The sequence below is a fragment of the Cryptomeria japonica genome, chromosome 10 (assembly GCF_030272615.1).
Source record: "Cryptomeria japonica chromosome 10, Sugi_1.0, whole genome shotgun sequence".
Taxonomy (NCBI): domain Eukaryota; kingdom Viridiplantae; phylum Streptophyta; class Pinopsida; order Cupressales; family Cupressaceae; genus Cryptomeria; species Cryptomeria japonica.
This window is the reverse complement of record NC_081414.1, coordinates 624,261,772-624,287,055: the sequence shown is the minus strand read 5'-3', so window position 1 is coordinate 624,287,055 and position 25,284 is coordinate 624,261,772. Positions and strand designations below refer to the sequence as shown.

The window sequence follows — 25,284 nt, the reverse complement described above, 5'->3', positions numbered from 1 at the left end:
TACTCTTCTATTCTTTAGAGTCTTGTCAAACTGACACAAGAAATAACCAAAGAATGCATCCTAAACCCTCCTGAAATGTAATATGTTGGGTCTCAAAGGCAGCTGATCATAGTACTCCCACACAGGTATAAGCGAGCGATCACCGTTGGTAGAAAGACCAGGGAAATGTTTAAGTGATGCTGCTAAATACACCAAGTATGAGTTCATATAGAATGTCATGGTAGTAGGGACTGTTGCAAGTTGTTCACACAAGGTGTCACTAATAATTTCTCCCCATGAGATGTGATGGGACTGCCTTATGAACATGATAAACTGATACATCCAGGGCTCAAAAACATTAGAATGCTCTAGTCCCAACATCCTGCTGAAAAGAGTAATGATGTCTCCAATTTCCCACTTGAAGTCACAACGGTACAACTTAGCCCACCGTGTGAAAGCGGCACGTGGCTCATGGATCCACCTGTTAATGTGACGTTTGCAATCTTTTTCCCTCTTGACATAATAATCAGCTGCACTATCTTTGGAAATCTCCATATACACAGGTGCTGATGGTATTCTGAAAACTTTGTCAATAGTATATGTATCAAGACGGATTATTGCCTCCCCATCATCAATTTTGATAGTTCTTGCCTCTTTATCAAAATGGTGAGCACAAGCAAGAACTAACTCAAGTTCTAGGGCAGCCACCAGAAAAGAAGAAGCATGGTGAATGTGGTTGTCCAACAGTCGCTGCATATTACTATCTTGCGGATTGTTAGCGGCAATATTGTACATGAAAATAAAACTAGTTAATTAAGTTGTAATTGTGTTGCTTAGTTGGCAACTGAGGGGTGGCAGTTGCGGTTCGACGGTTGGCGCTCGCACCCCCTCGGTATCTTTATATACTTCCGAATGTAACTTGTGAGGGGAAAAAGACGATTAGGAATGGAATAACATCTCTTATATTACATCTGATATCTATGGCACTATTATTCTGCATTAAGTGTTTTATCTGTGTGCTTTAAGTTATTCACCCGAGAGGGTAAACATTTGACGTCGTTGCCTAGACGTACTCGGGAACGGAAGACACGGATGGCGCACAGACACGATGGGCCTACCCGTCGGTGAGATTAACCCAGAGGTCGACGACGCGCAAACGGAACAATTGTCGTGGGACACAAAGCGTGCTGGCAAGAGGCGAAGGGGAAATTGAACCTTGTAATAATCCCACCACAATGTTGAGATAAATTATGGCCGAAAGGAAAAATAATAAAAGTTTTTTTTTTGTACATGGCGTGTGCTTGCTATGTATGGAAGTGATTTATGCCCAATATATTAAATAAAGATAGAAATAAAAAAGCAGAAACGGACGAGTGGGAGGCCACGTAGAGGGCCTTGATTCTGGAGCAGCAAGTAGAACGTAGACGGAGGCTGAGGCAACTTGCCGAAGGACGACCTGCCGAAGGATGGCCCGAGGGGAACCAAGGAGGTGTCACGGAAGGTGCAGAAGCCGACGGAAATTTCTACGCGTCGCCAGAACACCATAGGGTGCGGAGCCACGAAGAGTTTCTGGAGGAAACAAGGTTAAGGAGAGATCTAGTCGAAGAGACCCAGGATCGGTTCAGAAACTTATCCCTTACACCACAAAGTGAGGATCACCAAAGGGAGCCAGGAGTGGGTGCGGGTGACAACGAAGGGGAGGATAACCGTACGGTAGGTGCCACACTCGACAGGCAAAACACCGTACCTCCAGTCACCCACGCAGGACACACCACCGACACCAGAGGGACCGGCGCAGGGGCACAGACACAGCCACAGCCACCTCCAAGAAGACGACCCCCATCGATGGGGAGTAAACAGAAACTGCCGAAGTTCAATGGCGACGGGAAGGAAGATCTCGTCCGCCATTGTCGAACGTGCGAAACCATATGGTCAGCGAACGGTGTTACCAACCAAGACGAATGGGTAACACAATTCCCAACAACCTTGAGAGGAGTGGCCATAGACTGGTACTCAGATATGGACAAGGCCAAAGTCGGCACATGGCCCGACCTGAAGAAGGAGTTTGGGATAGAGTTCCGCCTCCTGAGAGATGACAACGAAATAGTCGCTGAGATCTATGGAACGAAGCAGAACAAGAACGAGACTATCTGAGCCTATAGTCGGCGGCTGAAGGAACTATTGGAAAAAATGGAGAGTCAACCAACAAATGGGTTGAAAAAGCGATGGTTCGTGGAGGGACTAAAGCATTCCCTTCGAAAGAAGATGAAAATCGTTCCACCTACATCGTACGAAGACGCATACAATAGAGCGATGGATCTCGAGAGCGAGACCAAGACATCGAAGAAAAAGAAGAAGAAGGATAGCTCGTCCGAGGAGGATGACTCGTCACAGGAAAGCAGCAACGACAGCGACGCTGGCAAACGGGTGCAAGCGCTCTAGAAAGACAAGGAGCGAATGAGGAGGGAATTCAAAACAATGAGAAGCACCGGTCGGACCGAAGGGGACATATGGTGCACTGAGTGCAAAGAGGAGGGGCACACAAAGGGCACTTGCCCGAAGAAGGCATTCTGCGAGATTTGCCAAGTGATGGGACACTCCACCAAGGAGTGCCCATACAACATGAAAACCCGGAATACGCAAATGAACCAGGTGTTGTTCACGGAGCAGGCCACAACGTCCGCACCAGCGGATACGGGCCAACAAGCGAACAACAATGCAACCTCGGGAGGCTACCGAGATAACCGGTGGGGAGGACGAAACAACAATAACAACACAAGGAGCCGGATCCAATATGACTCCAAAGGTCGACCAATGGTACAATGCAGAGCGTGCAGCCAGTGGGGGCACTTCGCCCGAGACTGCCCGAAGGGAGAGGCCACACAATATTTGTGCAAATGGTGCGGACCGGGAGACCACGAAGACGCCACCTACCCGAAGTCCAGCGTCAACTTGCTCAATGTCGAGGAAACCAAAGAAGAGGAAGTGTTGGCCGTAACCCGCGCCCAAGCCAGACACGTAATGTGCCCAGACCCGGAGATGGAGAAGTGAAGGGCACGGGAAGCACGGGAAGAAATTGAGAAAGAGATACAAGAAAGGGCGAAGGCGAAGGGTACAGTGAGTACTTCCAGCCGACCGGTGGCGGAGGATGCTATACTAAATCAAATTTTAAAATTAAAACTGGAGATGCTTGTGAATGTACACGACCTCCTCCAGACGATGCCTCAATTACGAACAGTGTTGCTGAATAATCTCTCCCAACCACGCACCAATACCAACCACCGCACAGATGTTCCTGGGGGGTCTGCAATAGACCCCATGCTACTGGCAGTTAACACTGGAAGGAACCCGGCCATTGTGGAGATGGGTATCCTTGGCACCATTCTAACCGATACCATCGTCGATGGTGGATCGGGAGTGAATGTTCTTCCAGAAGAAACCTGGCGGAAGTTGGGGAAGCCGACGCTGTGGCCATCTACATTCAATCTGCTCAGAGCAGATCAGCATGGAATCAAACCCATCGGGACACTGATGGGCCAACAAGTTACCATCGGGACGCAACCCTTCATACTGGACTTCGTGGTAATTCCACTAAAGAAAAAAGGGTATGATGCGATCTTAGGGAGAGGGTGGCTGGTGGCAGCCAAGGCCACCCACAACTGGAAGAAGAACACTCTATCTATGGAGAATGGAGGAAGGAAGTTTATCATAGACCTCGGGACACAGTTAGTTAGTGAGGAACTGGCATCATCTTCGGAATCGGAGGGTGAAGGAGAAGGCAACCTGAGGAATGAAGGACGAGGTTGCAAGGAGCCCAACGACGAAGGGATTCTCAAACTAGGAGAGTGCTCCGAGGATGAGACAGAGTCATTGAACGGGCTCTTCCATTGGCAGATGGAGGATAATGAAATGTTCCAAAGCTACAGGCTCGAAGTAGAGGAACCAAAGCAAGTAACAGAGGAGGTGTACCTGCCAGAATACATAGAATATTGGAAGGGAGAGGCCCCAAACCTCGATGACGTAGATAATCCGAAGATCAATTGTGTCGGCAACGATTGGAACATTGTGTGGAAGGCCGCAGCTTTCAAAATCTTTAATATTCTTCTTCTTCTTATGTACGAGAAGGATACCGTGGTCCCTGTAGAATTTGTGGTTCCAGGTCTTCGGATGGCCATTGAAAATAGACTTGCCACCAACGGGTCCAAATTGAAACCCTACCACAAGAAGCGCACAAGGGACCCGAGAGGCCGGAAGGACACCCGAGAGTCCGGAGGGGAACCCGATAGGATGGAAGGGGACTCGAGAGGCCGGGCAGGCGACTTGAGAGGCAAGGGACCAACACAGGAGATTCTTGGGAGAGGAAAACCGAGAAGGATGAAGGGCGATCCCAGAGACAAGGGACCCGAGCCGAAGACTCTCTAGACAACTAAATTAGGAAATTGAAAAAAAAAATTACGGTCGTACGGGTTCGTACGACAGTTGACTGTACGGCTTGAAAAAAAGAGAAGAAAGCCACGGTGGAACCACCGTACAGTGGCAACACCGGCGATGGAACCACCGTACGGTGGCAACACCGACGATGGAACCACCGTGCGATGGCAACACCAATGGTGGAACCATCGTATGGTAGCACCACTGTGCGGTGGCAACACCGGCAGTGGAACCATCATACGGTAGCACCACCGTGCGGTGGGACCACTGCTGCTGCAAGGAATAAAGGCGCGGAGCGCGGAGACCTAAACGCAGCACCGCACAAACAAACACATAGCCGTACAGTGGAGGGGTGTTGACCGCACGGGCAAGTGATCGTACGATTGGAGGTGTCAGTGTTGTTGTTGACCGTACGGAGAGGTTGTATGGCCGGGGTGCCATCAGGGACATTACAGAGGACACAAAAAAAAACAAAAAAAAAACGACGATGACCAGATTGAAAAATCATTCAATGACATGTGGAGCCAAGATGCTGAAAATATTAGAGTGGAGAAGAAGGGTTTTGACATCTTAAAATATCACAGAAATGATGCGCGCCATGGACTTTCGTGTGGTTCTAAGGGTTGTAAATTGGTGTTGGCAGCGAGGGCGCTGCCCCTCGACCCCGCCCTGTACGCATCTGGGGCACTACCCCCGGACCCTGCGAGGGGCGCTGCCCCTCGACCCCGCTAGGGGCACTGCCCCCAGACCCCAGTTTATTTTTGAGCTACAGTACACTTGTTGGAGTTGGGCGAAGGGCATTAGAGATGTCACGGTAAGTGTTGTGGTTGTCCGTACTGTGAGAAAGAAGCCTACAGCTAAGCATTGGCGGGGAAGCCATAAGCCGTAGAGGGAGACGGATTTGGAGGTTAAGAACAAACAGAGTTTGAGGGAAGGCATTGCAGGTCCGCGCAGTTGTATGACACCAGGGAGTTATTCAGTTCAGTTATTAGCCTTTGGGGAGTGTGATGGAGGATTTGAGGTGTCTCCTAGCCTTTGTGCCAACGGGTTGTGGCCAACTCCAGGCAAGAATGGTACGCTTTGAGGAACTTGGAGTAGGTCTCGGCTGGACGTGAGGTTGCCTTGGTGGATGCAGAGAGGGCTCGGGAGGAGCTGACCACCAGGTTGGAGGCAGTTATAGCGTGAGACTTAGCTCAGTGTACCCAGGAGTTGGATGCATTTGAGTAGCAGTTGGTGGAGGCTGAGATTGAAAAGCATGTTTTGCAGACAAGTTTGGTTTAGGCACAGGAGGATTGTGATGTCAAAGGAAGCACTAATGGTGAAATCCGCACTTGAGCATAGGATGGTAGCAGAAAAGGGTTTTTAAGCGAGGAAGCAGCAGGTGTATAAGTTCCAAGCTCCACTGGCGTCAACAGTTCTGTGTAATGTCATCTCTATTTTGTATTAAGTCGTCCGGAGACGACTTCTTTTCTTTTGGGGGGGATGATGTTAGCGGCAATATTGTACATGAAAATAAAACTAGTTAATTAAGTTGTAATTGTGTTGGTTAGTTGGCAACCGAGGGGTGGCAGTTGCGGTGCGAAGGTTGGCGCTCGCACCCCCTCGGTATCTTTATATACTTCTGAATGTAACTTGTGAGGGGGAAAAGACGATTAGGAATGGAATAACATCTCTTATATTACATCTGATATCTATGGCACTATTATTCTGCATTACGTGTTTTATCTGTGTGCTTTAAGTTATTCACTCGAGAGGGTAAACACGGATCCTCCACCCTTTTGATGAAATCTGACTTGTCAACATGCCCTATTTTCATATCCTTGATATGATCCATAGGAGAGCAAACTTGTGAAGGAGAAACCTCATTCTGGTACTTATCAAATTTATATTTCATCTTCTTTGGAACGGAAGATGATGGTAAATTTGACATTGAAGAACAACCTGGTACGCTGCGATGAAGACTTAAAAGTGTCAAAGCAACATCAAGATCAGCTGCAACTATCATCTTCTCTTCTTCAAATGGGAAAAATTCTAACCCTTACACTTCACAACTTTGTGAGAGGAAGATGGGAAATAAATGGGGATGCTTGAAACTCAGCTTTTGACCAATTTCGGATCTTGGGGAATGTTTTACAAGTATACAAGTGGGGAAGAACAAATGTGCAATCGAACTTTTGAAACCCGAATGCAAGTGTACTTGTAAAAAGGAAAATGAAGAAGTGGGTGAAAAATGAGATTTTGACATGTGAAAAATGGCGGGAATGGTAGGTACGGATGATGGTAATGAGTATGGATGAAAATGGAAAGATTTTGGGAAGATCATCTTCAAGAAAAAGGGAAGAACTTTCAACTTGTAATCCGATTTTAAAAACCCGATTTTGAAAGGATGAGTTTTTTTTGTTTTTTTTAACTTAGAAACTTGGAATTTCACCAAAAAATGGTTAAGGTTTTTCAACCAAAGGGGAAGATCAATTATTTTCATCTTACTTGAAATCGGGTTTCAAAATCCCAAAAGCAAGTAAAGAGGGAAAATGGGGAAAGACAATGCAATTTCACAAATTGCTTTGCAAACTTGGAACAAAGGGGAGAATCTCTCACAAAACCGATTTTAGGCAAGAATAAACAAAACATATATACAAATTGACCAAGGAAACCAAAACAAACAAAAACAAGAAATGAAAACAAAGAAGAAAGGAAAGAAACATACCTTGATCAATCAAAATGCCCTCCAAGAAGCAAGAAGCAATCCTTGAAAGAGAAGACAATGAACCTCTTAAATAAATACAAGAAGGAGATTCAAACCCTAGCCACGTTTTTCCAAAATGCCTTATGCAGCAAAAACGGCTATCAAAATGGCATGAGAATTGGTCAAATCTTCATCCAAACTCCACACCTAGGCAAGACAAGCAAAAATGATTGAGGAGGAAGAGGATTCGTGGCAAATTCCAAAGGCAAGCCGTGGTATTTCTACAGCACGTGTTGCTGTTTCAACGCCTTATAACCAACAAATGAATCTGCCAAATGACGTGAAAAGAGTTCTAAGATGCATGAAAATAGGCATAAAACTAAAATGCCTTCCTCCTCCTAAGATTTCTCCACAAAAATCGATTGAAACTTTCAACAAAATCATCCAATATTGCTGATCGGGTTCTTGAGGAGAAATGACAAATTTAAAATGCATGAAACCAAAGAAATCGGGTTTCTTCAAACTATTTGCAAGTTAAAATGTTCACTTTTCCATGCACAAGGCAAAATCGGGTTTGTGAGAGCAAACAAGTAGATTAAAATGCATGTAAAAGGGAAATAAAACTCCCTTTACAAGTTTTAATCAAAAGACTAGTAAAGGGAAAATAAAATTCATTTTACAAGTCACAAAAACAACTTAAAAATAAAACTTGTAATAGAGAAATAAAATCCCTATTACAACTTAAAGTGACTTTATAAAACTTGTAATGGAGGAGAAAAACCCCTACCATAACTTAAAATCACTTAAGTGGAACTTTTTAAAGGAATTACAAGTTTTTTTTAAACTTTATAATTTAAAGTTCACTTGTAAAATGTCCAAAAAGTTCCTACAATGACTAAAAACCCAAAAAGCAACAAGGGGGAAATAAAAAGTAAGTTACAAGTTCTATTTTTCATAAAGTGCACTTGTAATTAACTTAAACTTTCCCTACAAACACTAAAACAAAGGAAAAAATAAAATTTCAACTTAAAGAAAATTTCCCACTTGCAGTCAGGGAGAAAAAACCCGAAATTGAAGGAAAACCATAGCAAACGAGCTCAGAATGCCATGAAATTTGAAACGTGGTTTGAGGATGGATTGAGGATTAGTCCAGTCCAAGGGTAAGGCGAAACTCTGCCTCGAGAAGCGTGCCATAGAGTAATTTTTTCATATTTTGACAAAAAATTATGTAATGGTCCATCATTTCTTAAAACAAAAAATGAGGACAACAAAGTGTAAAAGTTTTTCCCTATACTTGCACTTGCACTCAGCCTTCCAAAACCCGGAATTGGTCCAAAATGCACTCAAGAACACTTGAAAATGAGTCTCTAGCAACCAATTACAAGTGCTAACTTGTATTTTCCCATTACACATTTGGAATAGCATGTCCATTCTCCACAATTGCAAGTCAATGCTCTTGTTTTTTACACATTTAATGCAGTCCTCAAAACCCGAAATTCACTTGTGAACCCATTTTTGCATCAAGTTATCCCTTCCCTTGTCAATCTTGTTTGCACACACGATCTATCAAACCAACAAATCAAAGCATGGGCATTGTTTTGTTACAATTTCATCTTGAATAAGGTGTTATGGGTTCTTCATCAGTGAACAAAAGAAGAGATACAACAGTAATTCATGGGGCATCCCAAGGGTCAATAATCATCATGAAGTTATCCAGTGACAAAGTGAATCAAGCATGGAGAAAGAACACAACGAAGAGAAGGATTTCCCTCCTCAAGAAATGGTACTACCCCAAGCATGTGATAAGGTTAAAGTTCGTTGGCCAAGGACACAGATCATTCAGGATGCAAATTCCCATTCTGTTTCAAGATGTCTTCACCAATCCTAAATAGTTCAAATTCTAGCATCCTGAAGCAGCATGAAGATCATCACAAACAAAGGATGTAGTTAGAGTCGTGTCTTTAGACACATAGAATAGTTTCAATTATGTATTTTATGTATTTTGTTTTGACAAATTACATGTAATGTCAAAAATTGTATTTGCAAGTGTCACTTTTACTTGCATTTTTGTAAAATGTAATTACATGTAAAGCAACTACAAGTTGAGTTAAATTAGGACTGTAGTTGGAATAAGTCATGGTGATTGAGAGAATTTCTCAAGTTAGTTGGGATCATCCCATCTTTTTCTCAACGCTCCTCTCCTATAAATACTTGAGGGGGTCTATTGTAATATGTATCTTTAGGCAATGCAACGAGACTCTACCAATTTGTATGTGCACTCTAAGACTTTGAGCTTAGTTGCAAATCAAATTGCAAACAATTAAAAAAGGCAAATTGCTTTCAAACTTTGTGTCGATTCAAGGTGTTATGTGACGACATTTTCTGGAGATTGATTGTGAGTTTTGAGGTGATATACAAGAGGGATTCAAGCTCAATCTTGCAGACTTTGAGCTACTTATTGTGTTTAGAGTTTTAGATTGGTTTTAAGATTTGATATTGCAGACTTTGAGCTGCTTGTCACATTTGAAACTATTGTAGGACGCTCAAGCAAAGGGAGTAACTTGCAAACTTCGTGTTGCTTTTATTTTCTATGTTTGTGCATAAGAGGTGCATCATGTAGTTAGACTTTGAGTTGTTACATACTGTGCTTGGTTACCAAAAAATCGTCTAAAAAGGTTGATAGGCGAATAGCAGAGTTCCCAAACTCGCCGCGAGTCAGGCGAGTTCGCCGAGTTGGCGAGTCGAGCCAAGCTCGACGAGTTTTGCTGACTCGGGACTCGGACTCGGCGAGTTTTGACCATAACTCGCCTAACGCGCGAGTCAGACAAGTTATGGCAAAACTCGTCGAGTCCAAGCTCCAAGACTCGGCCACGACAGGTCAATGTTTTGACTTGTTTGACAAGTTAGTGTCTCTGTCAGGATTCATATATGGAATATAACATTTAAGTATAAGTGACATTTCCTTATGTCTTTTCTCTTTCTTATACTTAAGTTATATTCCATATATATTGTCAAGATGTTTGAGAGTGGTTTCGGACCTCCATGAGTTATAATGCAAAATCTAGTTTTTGGGGGATCCTTCAAATTTCCAGACTTAGTCAAATTTCAGACCATTTCAGGATCAAGATGACATTCCAGACTTTTAAGGCGAGTTCACTCTGACTTTGATGTAAAGGACGGGACCTAGGAGGACACTATGCATTCAACCAAGGTTTGATTTAGCAACTTGAAGCGTGACCAGATAGTATATAAAAACCCTAGGAATGATCTAAATAACCCCTAATCACTCAACTGACCTAACCTCCTTCACTCCACCTTGAAGAGATCCATCTGAATTGATGACCTTTGAGAAACTCAATCCCTTCAATGCAAAGGCTAAGACACTAAAACGACCAACAACAAAACTAAAAGAGCTAACCCTAGAAAGCAAAAAGTGGGGGTCTTCATTTGCAATGGGGCGATGTGTGAGTACCTCACAACAGGGGTGTTTTTTAAAATTTTGAAAGAAGGGGGTGAGTTGGGGACATTTCCTACCTATCCCCACATCCCAAAAAATCCCCCCATGGGGCACAAGGTTATTTTTGGCAAGGGACATGTCTCCGAGGAGCATATTTTCAAACCCTTATGGCCTCATAATCCCCCTTCCATCCAACATATATATAGCCTAAAAACTAAGAGGTCCAAGAAAGACCAAGGTCAACTATAGTCCCAAGGTAAAACCTAAGTTCAACAAGCACACTATTTAATGCTACCATACACAAGCACTCCTTACAGTTTCCAAGTGAAGATGTTCATGATGTCTCATGTTGGTGCTCCCAAAATTTCAATTTGGCCAAAGAAAATACTAAACAGAAGCCCCAAACAAGTAGATACTCTACCAGCATGCCTTTCATGGCATAACAAGCTAGCACACATTATAATTGGGCTTTATTCAATAATGGATGCATGAAACAAGTTTTAAATTGTTAGAAATCTATTAATTTCAAGGGTTTTTTTATTTTGCCGAGTCATTGCTGAGTCGTTGCCGAGTCATAGCCGAGTCACGAGTCGAGTCGGCCTTGCCGAGTCCAAGCCGAGTCCGAGTCTGGGAACTTTGGCGAGTAGATAGTTGAAGACTTTGAGCTTTCTTTCTATTTTCCCGTCCCGGAGAAGCAACGGAGGACTTTGTGCCTTTATGGAAACTTTGCTTCTTTATTTAGTGTACTTCATTAATCATTTGTGCTTTCATCTATGATTCTTTTCTGAAAGAAGAGAAAAGTTAAGTGTCTTTTCTGAAAAAAGAGAACAAGACAAAGTTTCACACAGATTTAGAATAGATTTAGAGTTAAAGTTTATTTTTGAATTGTTGAAGTAGAGAGCAAAGGGGGAGCCTTCCCTAAATTAGGAGAGTTTTATACTCACACACTATGGTTGAAACCACAATTTTGTACATCCCCCAGGTGTACAAAATTTTCAACCAACAATAGGTATAGTAAGTTGCCTATAAATTGTCACAAAAGGAGAAAGGAAACATGTTAGCCATTCAATATATTCATGATACATTTAATTTGAATCTACCACCTAAGTTACCAATACGCAAATATCCAACCATAACAATCTATGTGCATACAAACTGTACGGCAAAAGGAGGTGATGCCAGATTTTTGTGATTAGTGTCTCACTTCTACTTAGTAACTATGGTGTCAGTGATATGCACACTATCAACTGAAAATTTCTCATTGCCTAATCACTCTCCAACATAAGGGTTTGAGATACATATTCTAATTATTAACATCAAGTATAGCTAAATAATACAACCTTTATACATTTTTTTGAGAGATTTATCTCATCAATTGTCAACTATTGATTTAGACATTACTTGTAAAGCAAGACATATCTGTATCCCTCTCATGAACAACATGTAATAATAGAGTAAAACCATCATTAGGGATTTCCTAAAAATCAATTCCGCAATCACAAGTGGTACTTAACCCTTTGGACCAAAATCTCTTCTATTCTCTAGATAGCACTAATCATTTCTCTAGCTGCTTATCACTCATTCTGAAACATCACTAAAATCAAATTCAAAAATTGTATAGAGCATGACTGAACATAGTCATCAATCATGATATCAAGTATGAATAATTGTGTTAGGGTATGACTACCATACAAACAATGAGATTTAGTTAACTAATCCCTAAAGGTCTCCATTCTATGAGGCATAGTCAGCATGACCATCTCACAATTAAGTTCATAGATTTGTGTCATGCTACTAATATCTTAATATCTAAGAAGCTCATAACTTGCTTTGTCTTGAAGAGATAACCATAGAAATAGCCAAAACTATTCTTAAGAATAATTGATGGGAGAAAACTTGTCTGAAGATTACAAATTTCCAAGAGTTAGTTTGGGGATCCTCACATCAAAAGATTTAGCTAAATTTGGCATTGCTTGAGGACAAGCAATCTTGAGTGGGCCGGACTATAATGTCCCCACTTTGAAATAGAAATTAATAGTACATAATAATAAAATTATAATGCAAAAGAATAAAAATTAAATTAAAATTAAAATATAAAAGAATATAATTAAATATAATTAAAATTTAATTAAGTCAATGAATGGTTAAAAGACATGGAATGAAAAGTTGTGACTCCCTCAAATATGAGATATAAATGGGAGAAGAGAACCTTATTTGAGAGGGGGATAATTTGAAAATCAGAAGTGCAGATCTGATCATGGAAGGTTGTGTCCCTTTCAAAGGGCAGATCTAATGAAGAGTTGCACTCTTTCAAAGGGTGCTAATGGTGGAAAGGGTGTGTCTCTTGCCAAAGGGCATACATGATGAAGAGGTGTGACCTTTCCTTCACATTGAGAGATATAAAGGAAAGGAATCAAAGCATCCAGGGACATAATCATCAATCAAATCAGATCAGAACAGTTATTAAGTTACAGGCAGTAACATCCTTGTTCTTGGTTGTGTGCATGGGGATGTGCTTAATACACATGCTTAACATATGACGCCTGATAATGTTCTTATGCAGAATTTAATAGTAATAATAATATAGACTGCAATATATATGATAGTCATACTTTATATATATATATAGTGTTTGACCAGACTAATAATAAATCAGAAAGAACTCTTAACTTAATACAGTAAGAAGTAATCGGAAGGAATATAGAAGAAGGCAGAGACTATTGCCAGTAATAGGAAACAATCAGCAATCACCATTAAAGGTCAGCCATCCATTATTATCAATTGGTAAGTTTGACTTTGTTTCACCGAACAGGTAAGGGAAGTACTTCCCTGTTTTAATAGAATTCACAGCATACTTCAGTATCTATATTATTCAGATTAGTATCAGCATTATTAATATCATATTATTCAGATTAGTGTCAGCATTAATAATATCATATTATTTAGATTAGCATCAGTATTAATAATGTCATATCATTCAGATTAGTACCAGTATTAATAATATCTAGAATGTTGGTAATGTTAAGTGTATGTTTATAGTGAGATAATACTCTTCTGGAAGTTTATATATACTGTGTGAATATGTCTGATATCTTACTGTCTGAGAACATATACTGTGTAATTACATTTAAGATGAATGCTATTTGCTTAGTAAGGAGTTTTAGGAACTATTAATATGTCCATCTTGGTGAGAGTACGGAGAGGGTTTCCAGTGGTGACGAGGGGCTTTCATGTGGTCATTGGACCCATGAGGTCAAGGAACCAGTTGCTTTCTCTGTACCAGTCTTACCAAGTTGGAAAGGATATAAGTGTTAAAGGTATAAAGCTTGGAAGGATAGCAAGCAGGGCCGCCAAGTCTAGCAAGGGGGTTAGAAGCAACCATCCCTTGGTCTTGGTAGACAATGGACCCAAGCTGTCCCTCCAGGCCTCTTATACTTTCTCTCTGTCTGTATATTAAATAGAATAGTGTATGCTGATCATAAATAAATATGTTTGTAGGTCTGTATGCTTCCTTGTGGTTGCAGGTTCTCTACAATCAAGTCACCCACCGTTCCGGAATAAGGTAAGTTCTGAGTCTTATTTTGGTTTTTCCAAATGTTCTGTATTGAATGTTAAGTGATTAATCGAATGATATAGTAATCTTTGGTTCAGAAATTCACTGTAATAAGTTTAATCAAAGTTTGACTACTAAATTGAATAAGTTATTTTAAATTACAAGTGTATTCAGTAGACAATTATTGTTAAATAGGCTCACTACTAGTAGGGGACATTACATTGAAAGACAAAACCCTCTCTAAACCTTTCTAACAAAGAACATTGTATTTATGGTCATGAATATGTGTCACGCTTCTAATCCTCATCTTAAAAGGTGGAAAGCTCACCCTTGCTTCAACTCAAAGAGATAATCATATGTTGGATCAACCAAACATGTTCCTTCCCAATACAAGAGAGAAATTAATTTTTTAGTTGATAATCATTTGTTCTTCTGTTCTAAGGATGAGAGAAAACTTGTCGTAAATTATTGATACCTCACTTGAAGTAAAGGCAGAAACTTAACCTGGTTTAAACATGCAACTCAGGATAATATTAGAGTAGCATAGCGAAAGTTGAATTGGGAAATAGAACTTCAAAAAGGTGTAGAGCCCAAAGCCATTTTTTATGAAAACCAGCATTTCTTGAGGGCAAACAATTTTGGGAAGGGCGGACTGTCATGCCCCCACTGACAACATTGCATTACAAAACAGATTGCAGCATTAATTACTAAGAACATTGCTTTATAAACACAAAACACGGCATTAAAGGATGAAGCAAGAGCAATCAAATAAATAGAGGGAGCGCCGACTCACAATAAACTATGAATAGAATTTTCTATGGAGCCAACTAAGGCTAATTAAATCTAGTGCAGGGGCCGGCCTGAAGCAAAGAGATTAGTATTTAAATATTCTTCCCAAGCAGCGATTCCATTAATATGCTTGATTAATATTAACTAAAGGAAATTGTTGTTTGGCCAACCAGAGATAAGGAAAATAAAATAATAATAAAAAGAAATTGTTATTTAAAAAAAGGGCCAACCAGATTAAGGGTATCAATGGCCACCTTTAGACAGCACCCATTCATTTAAGAGGGCCGACAGGAATTATTAATTGACCCGTCCAGAACCTATAAAGACAGAACTTTAATCATGGAAGGATGTGTCTTTTGCAAAGGAATGGACAACCTGAAGAGGTATGACCCACTCCCAATGGGAGATATACAAGGGAGATCCATTCATTAGAAAAGGGAGGCAGAATGGATCAATAAATTAATGGATTTAACATCTGACCTGAAATCAGAGGTTGAGCCAAAAAAGGGCAGAGTCTGATTTTATATAAGCAGCATAACATTATTCAGTATATGTGCAGGCATCGAAAGGATCAGAAGTCATTATATATATATATATATATATTCTGCACTCATCGAAGGAGGTCAGATCTGATAAGTAATCAGCATTTAGAGAAAAAGCAGTCTTATAATTTAGCAAATGACTGTGGTATGCAATGTGGTGATTTGGTTTAGCATATAATCTTTATTTATTTTGACATAATTGATATTGTGATTTGCTAATCTATTTAGACTCTTTAATTATTGATTTTATTTATTTATTCTCCTACAAGCAATCATGTATGGGTTGGTAAGGAGACACGATTGGGAGAGCGAATACAGGTTCCCCCTCTAAGCAAGCCACCCCAATGTTGGATGGAGAAAAAATTCCTGCCACTTGTGGGCCAAGGGATGTTATATCACGCCCATGGGCTTAGTTGAGGCGAATGTTTTGGGCGTCCTATCATGCATTCCTCTCCAACCCCTACAATGGTTGGTTGTTGCAAGTGAAACTAAGAATGGAAGCAATCATGTATGGGTTAGTAAGGAGACAAGATTGGGAGAGAAGATACGGGTTTCCCCTCAAAGTAGTGTTGATGTGTTTTTTATGACACCTCAAACTCAAAATAAAATACTAAGTATCCTATCCTCTCTTGAACAAAGACACCTCAAATACTAGACTGTGTGATCAAACGAGGTGACTCTAAGGTTTCTTTAGTCAAGTTTTGACTTTGCACATGGATAGACTCAGTTATATGATTTGATATGTTGGCATCACAAAGGGACTTATGATTATGAATCACAATTGAAACTTGCAAACTAACTCTCTCAAACAAAGAAATATCAAAAGGGAAAGAGTTTAGAGAATCTAATCTAACCCTAAGGACAATGATGATAATAGATAATGCTTTGATAGACAAACTCTTTCAAACCAAGTTTTGCTTCGTCATGATAACAACACAAAACTGATGCGATCTCCTAAGGTAGTGAATGATTTTCATTATTGCAAATATTCATAAAAATACCCAATACTAGCGCAACTTGAACAAATATCCACAATCGAACTTTAACAAGGTTTAGGCTAACTTTACACTGTAGTTAACAATAAGCAAACCACAAAAAGTATGAACCAAGGAGTTCATCACATATCATTGCATTTCTCCATCAAGATCAATGAACTTTAACTAACTGAGAAGTAATTAAAAACCATGCAACATGTTGAAACACAACACAAAGATCCACCATAACTTCAATGAAACTTATGTATTGATGTCAACATAGTCTTAGCAACAATCTCTAGCTTCCTCCTCCTACTCTACTTTATTCTACTATTGTCTATTATCAACTGAACTATTAACCTTTACAAATGAGAAGGCATAGCCTTTTGTAGATATCCCCATTACAATTCAAGGGCCAAGATTGACTTGAAACCAAAGGTCGAGATTCAACAATAAAACCCTAATTAGGGTTAGGTACAACTAACTTCCCTTGACCAATGATAAAATTACATCATTTAGGACACATGGGCTTCTTTTAATGCGAACCAATGAAAAATGAGGTTAGGCATGTGGAACAATCTTTGATATTGTGCCATGTGTCACTTGCTCCTTCACTGAATGAGTCAAGTTCAATGAACTTGGACTTGATGGCTTGTCACGATTTGATTGGCTTGATGTTGATTAGGCACTAACTCAGCTTTGCACATCTTGTAAATCATCACAGAGAAGTGCTTGTGTTTCGAGCAATATCTCTTGATACTCAACATTATCCAACTGTGATGTGATGATGGTGAGACATATTCCCAAATTGTATCATCTTAGGTGATCAAGCGTAACTTTGATTAACTCTTTTGAAACTGTCTACTTGAGAGATACATTCACTGATTTTGTCTTTTGCACTTGCATTCTACCTTCATCCTTTGGAATTTCCTCTTCATTGTCCTCTTGAAAGGTGGAACACGTCCATTATGTCTTTAATGTTGTTGTAGGGTCCTTATGTTGATCTTGGATTTCTAAGGGAAATCAAAGGTCAATGTAAAATCTTTCCTTGTAAAGCAATGTTCTCTTGATATCATTATCATGTTCCTGAGATGTTTCTTTTCTTTGATTCACCATCATCTTGAATATCTCAACATTGATTCTTCTTGATTCCCTTACACTAGTGGGATATCATTCTCCTTCATTTGTTTGCTTGACTTGTTGTCACATTTGGGAATTATTTATGTTCATCATCATTTGAAGTTGCTAGCCCTGATTCCTTGAAAGGAGGAGCATTACAACATGGAGGTGGATTGGCAAAAATATCATTGAAACTTAACCAATTCACTACACCTTGTTGGAGAGCATCTTCTACCTTGTCAAGAAATTCTTTCTTGAAAGGACTTGGAGCATGGAAAGGAAATGTTTTCCTTGGGCAGGATTGCACATGGAAGGTGAAATAGTGCCCTTGCTAGTGAGATGGGTGGGATTGCATGGTGAACAAGAAATAGCGCCCTTCCTCCTTATGATTCCCTTCATGAAGTGTTGAGTTCCTAATATCTTTGCAAGTTGCATCTTCCTTGTATCCGACCTGCAAAACAAACAAGTATTCAATCAAACACCTTTGAAATGAATAAAAAACCATCAATCCTTTCACAAATTCCATCATTCAAAACCCTTGCAAATTGGTGAATGTTGATATAATTCACCTTAAATAAAAATGTCTCGGGTCTGCAATTCATACTTAAATTCTGGGACAATTCACCCTCAATGCCAGTTAAAATTCGCATTAACAGGCTGATGGAAAGATTGCTATCAATGACTGCTGCAACTCTTCACTTTAGATCTGATAATTTTGCCCACAATCTGCTTCAAAAACCTGGTGAAAATGTCTTCCAAGCTCATATAAATCAGGCCTCGCAAGTTCGCCTCAATAGGATGATCAGAAATTTGCTCCAAATGGAAGGAGGTGTCTGGAAAATTCAATGAAGATTGTCCTAATGTCTGCAATTAATTCGCTCTTCTCTGTTGGACAATTTGTTTTAAATTGAATTGAATGATTTGGTGATGAAATGAACAATCTGATCCTTTATTTATACATTCCTTTCACCTTGAATGTGCACCTTTAATAGGGCCAACTTGATCTTTATTTGCTTGAATTTTAAATTAGGTCAGCATGTTGAATCACCAGCAAGTGGCCGACTTGACATTTCACTCAAGGAGAGCGGGATTGAGAGGTCATGAAGGACTAAACTGGGCGGCATTTCAATATTCACAAGGATTAAAGCAAGTCGGCACCTTTCACACATTTTGTCCTCCTTCAAGTCAACTAGTGGAAGAAACTAATCAATTTCACTTTGTTGCAAGGTATATAAACAAGAGGGAGTGGTGCATTTCATGATTCAATTCATATTGCACTAAATATTAATTGCTCTGCTCCGTTAATCAGGTCTGATTTTCTAGGATCTACATCTGATTAGGTTTACCTTTAGGATTTTCAGGTTTGAGTTCTTATGTTTTTAGATTTGATTTTAGGGTGCATTTGAGGGTATTTCCACCTTGCAATGTCGTAAGCATACCTTGGGCGTGTTTTAGAAGGAAGAAAGAAATTTGTCTTGAGTGCCTTTTCATGATGCAAAGGAAATATTTAACCTTGAGCGCATTTCACATGAGGGGAGGAAATTTCACTTCCCTTGGGCGGGATTGCAATGGAGCATGGGAATTCCACCCTCTCCTCTTGACTTAGACAATTTCACTTCACAGTCTTGTTTACCTTAGCCGACTGATCGTGTTCCTTGAGTGGATTTCCTATGTCGGAAGGAAATTGCAAGACTTGTAGGGTGGGATTGCACTCACCTAGTGCAATAGCGCTCCTTTAAGATTTAGGCAATTTTCACCTCGTATCTTGCAAACTTTCATGGAATAATGATTATGTCTTGAGTGCGCTTTCATGGTGTAGAAGAAATCAAGATGTGGGAGTGAGCGGAATTCATATACTATCAAGAAATCACCAAGCTTGGGACACAATTGAGACATGGCAAGGAAATTTGTCAAGTGCAATTGTCTAGCCTCCAAGAAATTGAGCACACTTTCACTACAGGCAAGAAATTTTGATGCCTTGTTCAACATGGAGGAGCAATTGAGGGTGTCGATTCACCTCGCACGGGAAATTTTGAAGGTTGTTGCATGTTACTCAAGGAAAATGAATCGGATTTTCTACTAAGAGAAGAAATTGGGAGGTGTGTTTGCACTATTGTCAAGGAAATTTGACAAAATTTCTTTATTTCCCTTCCTGCCAAGATCAGAAAATCCGACCTTGACAAGGAATTGTCCTTGTCTAGACATTGAATTCTGATTATTTTCCCACTCTCAACATCATTTACCAAATATTCACACTCAACATTTCAATCATCAATTTCCTGACAACTTTCCTTGTCAACATTTTATTTGCAATTTTGGCAACATTTAGCAACTTTTGACAACTGTACAACCTTGTTCACTTTGACCTCAACTCTCGGTTTTGACATCTATTTTGGACCTGGACTTGAAACTTGAATTCCAGACTTGATCACACCCTAAGGTAAAACCCTCTCACAAGCAAAGGGCTGAAAGACACCAAACTATTGCCAAGCTAAAGACAACTAAGAAAAAACACCTATGCTACCAAGCAAAAAGTGGGGGTCCCCATTTCCAATGAGGCGATGTGTGAAAACGTCACAGGTAGGTGTTGATGTGTTTTTTATGCACATGCGAACACAGAATAAAATACCAAGGTATCTTATCCTCTCTTGAGCAAAGTTATTCGTATGCTGAAGATTTGCTTAAGGATCATTCGAGATAACTCCAAGGTTTTGGTATGTAGGGTCTCTACGTGTGGATAAGCTCTTGTGGTATGATGTGATTATGCTGGAATCACAAGGGGACTTACGTTTGAATGCCTGAACGTTTGATTTATTGGAACTCAAGTCCTATCTACTCACCAGGAAATAAAGAAATAGCAAAAGGCAAAAGGCTCAGAAAGTCTACTCTAAGGCCTAGAATGCAAGAAGATGGATGAATGACTAGTTGGAGTCCTACTGGGCTAGGTCTCACCATCAAACTGAACAATTCAACACCAGCTCAGTGCGATCTTCTAAGGGATGCTTCGAATATGTTCAAATCGTTACACCATCTGACACTGATCACCATTCAAGTTAATGCATGAACAATAGACGCGTAACGACTCGAGATTAAGCTCATTCTATGCCAGTTGACCACGCAGGGCGCACTTATAGTCAGTAAGAGGCTAGTGGTTTGGACTAGGTTGATTCCACGCGAGTGCATTCAGTAACTTCCTTTATTCAATCTAATTATCTATCATCTAAAACGAAGATTCAACAAGAGACCATGCATATTGCAAAGAAACGACACACTTACCATCCTTCACTTTCTCACCCTTCAATTGCTTCCAAGGTATGATAACATCCTAGTTAAGACTAGAAGGCATAAAATTAGTCCAAATTCGAAGCAAAAGGGAGGATCCTATGAAAATTCACTCTGGACCCTTTGGAAGGGTCAGGAGCGAAATTGAAATTTTAGGCTCAATTTCCTCATCCCTTTCCTCCTTTCTTTGCCTTGAATTTAACTTGTCAAACCTCCTTCTATCACCATCAAGTCAACTTGCCATCAATTTAGCTTAAAATAAGGTTCTTTTAGTGCATTAGGCAAAATTGAGAGTCCATCTAAGGATTTCGCTCTGGACCCTTTGAGAGGGTCAGGAGCGAATTTTGCTTTTCTAGACTCAATTTACACTCAACTTGGCTTGGACTTGTCTTTTCACCCTTACCTTATCAAGATCAAGTCAATTCGCCTTCAAACACTCTTGGGAAGGAATTAGTTCAAAGGTTTGAGCAAAGTATAACGCTTTATGAAGAAATTCGCTCTGGACCCTTTGGAAGGGTCAGGAGCAAATTTGCTCTTCTAGGCTCAATTCACATCCCTTTTCACTTAGGTTTGTTTTAGACTTGACTTTTGAATCTTTTCCTTGCCATGCATGACCACCATTCAATGCTTCTAGTGAGGAACTAGGTCCTTTGGGGAATTTCGCTCTGGACCCTTTGGAAGGGTCAGGAGCTTAGATAAATTTCGCTCTGGACCCTTTGGAAGGGTCGGGAGCGAAATTTGCAATTATGCTCAAATCCCTCACTTTTCTTCACTTCACTTTGTTGTACACATCAACTCTCTCTCAATAATGCCCTAGGGACAAGGTTTATAATGCAAATTAGGACCAAGAAGAGAGATCCAAGGAAATTCGCTCTAGACCCTTTGGAAGAGTCAGGAGCGAAATTGAGGAATTAGCCTTAAATATCACTCAAACATTCAAACTTCACCCTCATTCACATTGCTCTCACCTTGGGACATGCTAACAAATCACCTTAAGGAGGCGCCTAGTTCAAAAGGTTGGATCACAAGTACATCTCAACAATTCCGCTTAGGTACCTTTGGAAGGACAGGACCTAAAGAGGAATTTCGCTCTGGACCCTTTGGAAGGGTCAAGAGCGAAATTTTCTTTTTTGCACAAATTCTTCACTTTTCCTCATCTCACTTGGTTGCAACTCATTTCCAAAGGCATGGATAGATCATTTTTCATTCACTCAAGGCGTGGAATCAAGGATTTTAACCCATACTAGAAGCAAGAGAGGTTTTTAGAGAAACTCGCTATGAACCCTTTGGAAGGGTCAGTAGCGAAATTGATGTTTTAGGCTCAATTTCCTCATCCCACCTCGGTCCAACTTGCTCATAGACATAGATAGGTCAATCCTCACTTAGTCAAGGCGTAGAAGCAAGCTTTGAGGTCTAAACTGGGAGCAAGAGAAGAGTCTAAGGAAATTCGCTCCTCTCCCTTTGGAAGGGTCAGGAGCGAATTTGGCATTTGTGCTCAAATTCTTCATCACTTCTCCCATTTTCTAGCTCTAACATGATGGTTATACTTCTTCAAAGGCATGGATAAGTTAATTTCTCCTCAATCAAAACTTTGGAGTAAGCTTTTTGATCAAAGTTAGGAGATCTAAGGAAATTCGCTCCTGTCCCTTTGGAAGGGTCAGGAGTGAAATTGGCAATCTAGCTCAAATTCCCCATTCAACTCTCAAGTTTTCAAGTCTAGGCTTGGTCGTTAGGCAAATTGGTCAATTTAATGCCTAGAGTACAAGAACATCATTCATCAACTGGACCAATCTTAAACCTTCAAAGGGACAACACTTACTCACATATCTTCATTCACTTCCTTGACTAAATGCCCTAGGTCTTAAAGGCAAGGCCACCCTTGGATTTTCACTTAGACTCAATCAAGACTCAACCCTAGACCCAGGCCTAACCAAGAGGAAACTTTCAACAGAGACCCTGACCTGGACCACCTACTGACCCATTTGAGCCTAAGCAGACCGTCCTATCCTAGCGAGCTCACTGGCAACTCTCCAATGCAAAGATTAATAGCCAAGAACCTAAAAGACCAAGAAAACTAACCCTAGAAAGCAAAAAGCAGGGGTCCCCACAGTAGGCCACCCCAATGTTGGATGGAGAAGAGATTCCTGCCACTTGTGAGCCAAGGAGTATTATATCACGCCCTTGGGCTTAGTTGCAGCAAATGTTGTGGGTGTCCTATCATGCATTCCTCACCAATCCCTTCTATGGTTGATTATTAGAAATGAACTATAAATTTACGTCTGTGATATTAATACTACATGATTTGAATATGGAACACCATTTGATTATTAATGTAATTGATTATATATGCATTTATATGTTATTGGAACCCTAACCCTTACAGAAATAATTGGCTTTGTGAATAACATTTCAAATGTTGACTAGCATTATTGCAGGGTTTTAACCAAAGTTTATGTTAGAAAGAATGTAAATTGGTAAGTTTGTATTATGAACTATATTGCTTATTTTAATTGACTTGTGATTTTAGGGCAATATTTAAGAATATCCCGATTGGGGAGATTACACAGTATTGTTTCTTGTTTAACTCTCCTCATAAAGAAAAGATTAATGAGGTAAGTTTTACTCAGCTTCCCTTTCAGTTTTTGCTTGTCATGGAAAAATTCATGCATAAATAGAAAAAAGGGAGCAATCTATATTATAAGTCTTGAGTCCCAATTTACTTTTGAGATTAACCAACACTTGCTATGATGCCCTGTGTCCAAAGCTCAGCTGCAGAAAAATTCTCCACCGATGGATATGCACCGGTTGATGAAGGCCACACAATTCTAGTAGCCTGGGTATGTCACGTCAGCCATGTGAAAGTAAAGTCCAACAGTCTTGCCTCTGCTTACCTAGCATAAGGGTTCGCTTTACCCAGTTGGGTATCATCTTGTACAAAAAATTAGGTATAGTTGGTGAACTCGTGACCTCCCCTGCACACATTAATGGCTTTACCAATGCGCCCATCAAATCAGATCTTGTTTAACACCAAAAATTGCTATAAGTGCACAATTAGTTTACATCATATTGAACTTGAGTTTTCCTATACATGGCCCAAGTTAGGGCGATACGTTTCAGTTTGTTAACACCGAAATCTCAAAGGCAAATCAAAATGTTCCTAACTTGGTTGCATGAGCCATTTAACCTGAACTGGGAAAGGGTATAACCAAGATGATATATTCCTATCAATTTTCTGCCGTATCTACGATAGTATGTCTAATAAACTTTTCTAAAGATTTCCTAACTTGATTCAATTCCTAGCATTCAATACATGACATCAAAGGGAGTTACATAATTTGTGGTTTGCGGACTTTCACCGAGAGGGCTGTGATGCTTTGTAAATTATACTAATGTCTCTCCTTATGTTGTTGTAAGAGTCGTCATGCTACAATGTCACCCATACCTAAGCTAGTTCTGATTTATAAAGTTATATAGCTAATTACGCATCATTAGTTTCCAAAGAGTTGGTGTCTAGAGATACCCTCTATCAAGTCAGAGGAACGCAAAGTATTGCCCATCCACCTCATTCACAGTTTGACTTATTGAAACTACATAGTAAAACTGGTAAACAGACACTGCCAGAGACAGCAAAGGAATGAAGACTTCCCCCAATCCACAGCTAACCAATTCCCCTTCATCCTCTTCGCAGATTTATTGTGTTATTATCTCTCGGTGCCTCGACATTTTTTCTTTGGATACAACACAAGCCCACAAAAACATTCCCATTGAAAAATAGAAAGAAATCTTGAATCTGACCTTTATTGGGGATTCTTGTTTTTCAACAATAACAGCCTGAACAGATAGCGCTCGACACCTGGTTCCTATCCTGCCAGCTCCATAAGACCCGCAACTTATAGACTTCGAACAAGGAAAGGCTACCGCATTGCCACCTAACATTCCAACTCCAGAATGCTGCATATTTCTGTACATTGGCTGATGAACCAAGTGCCGAAGTGTCACTTTGTGAGCACCCAAGCATGAGGATGTCATTTTTTCAGTGAGCCGCAGAAATTCGGGTAATCCAATCTGAATGAACAGAGACGCAAGTGCTCATGGATCTATAACTTTGAACTGGTGATATTTTTGCCTCCAGTCAAAGGCATTTTCCATTGACTGGCCTCCCATGACAGCCATACCTCGAAAGGAAAGGTTATTTTTTGGCCACTATAATTCTTCGCATTTGAATATTAAATAATAATAATAATGATAACTAGTATGAATGAATGAAGGAATTTTAATGACGTCCACGAGACCAGTGGTCTAAGGGACTAAGAAACTAAATTAATCATTTTTCAAGCTCTTTTTCATGATGGTTTTTCTATTATGGATTTTGAGTTAAAAACTCACTGTTTTGTGAAGCTTTGTCTCTTCAAAAAGTTTATTCAAACTATCTACCTTTAACTCGTTCTCAAACTGACTGCGAATATCCTCAT

General features: G+C 40.2%; 1 protein-coding gene across 1 annotated transcript in view; it reads right to left on the bottom strand.

The window, feature by feature from the left end:
* LOC131029977 (uncharacterized) overlaps positions 1 to 25,001 on the bottom strand; it is a 155,386-nt gene extending 130,385 nt beyond the window's left edge. Inside the window, exon 1 of the mRNA XM_057960662.2 lies at positions 24,608 to 25,001. Within this exon, the coding sequence (XP_057816645.1) occupies positions 24,608 to 24,841 (234 nt within the window). The 5' untranslated portion in view covers positions 24,842 to 25,001. The remainder of the gene's footprint in view (positions 1 to 24,607) is intronic.
* Positions 25,002 to 25,284: the final 283 nt, after the last annotated feature.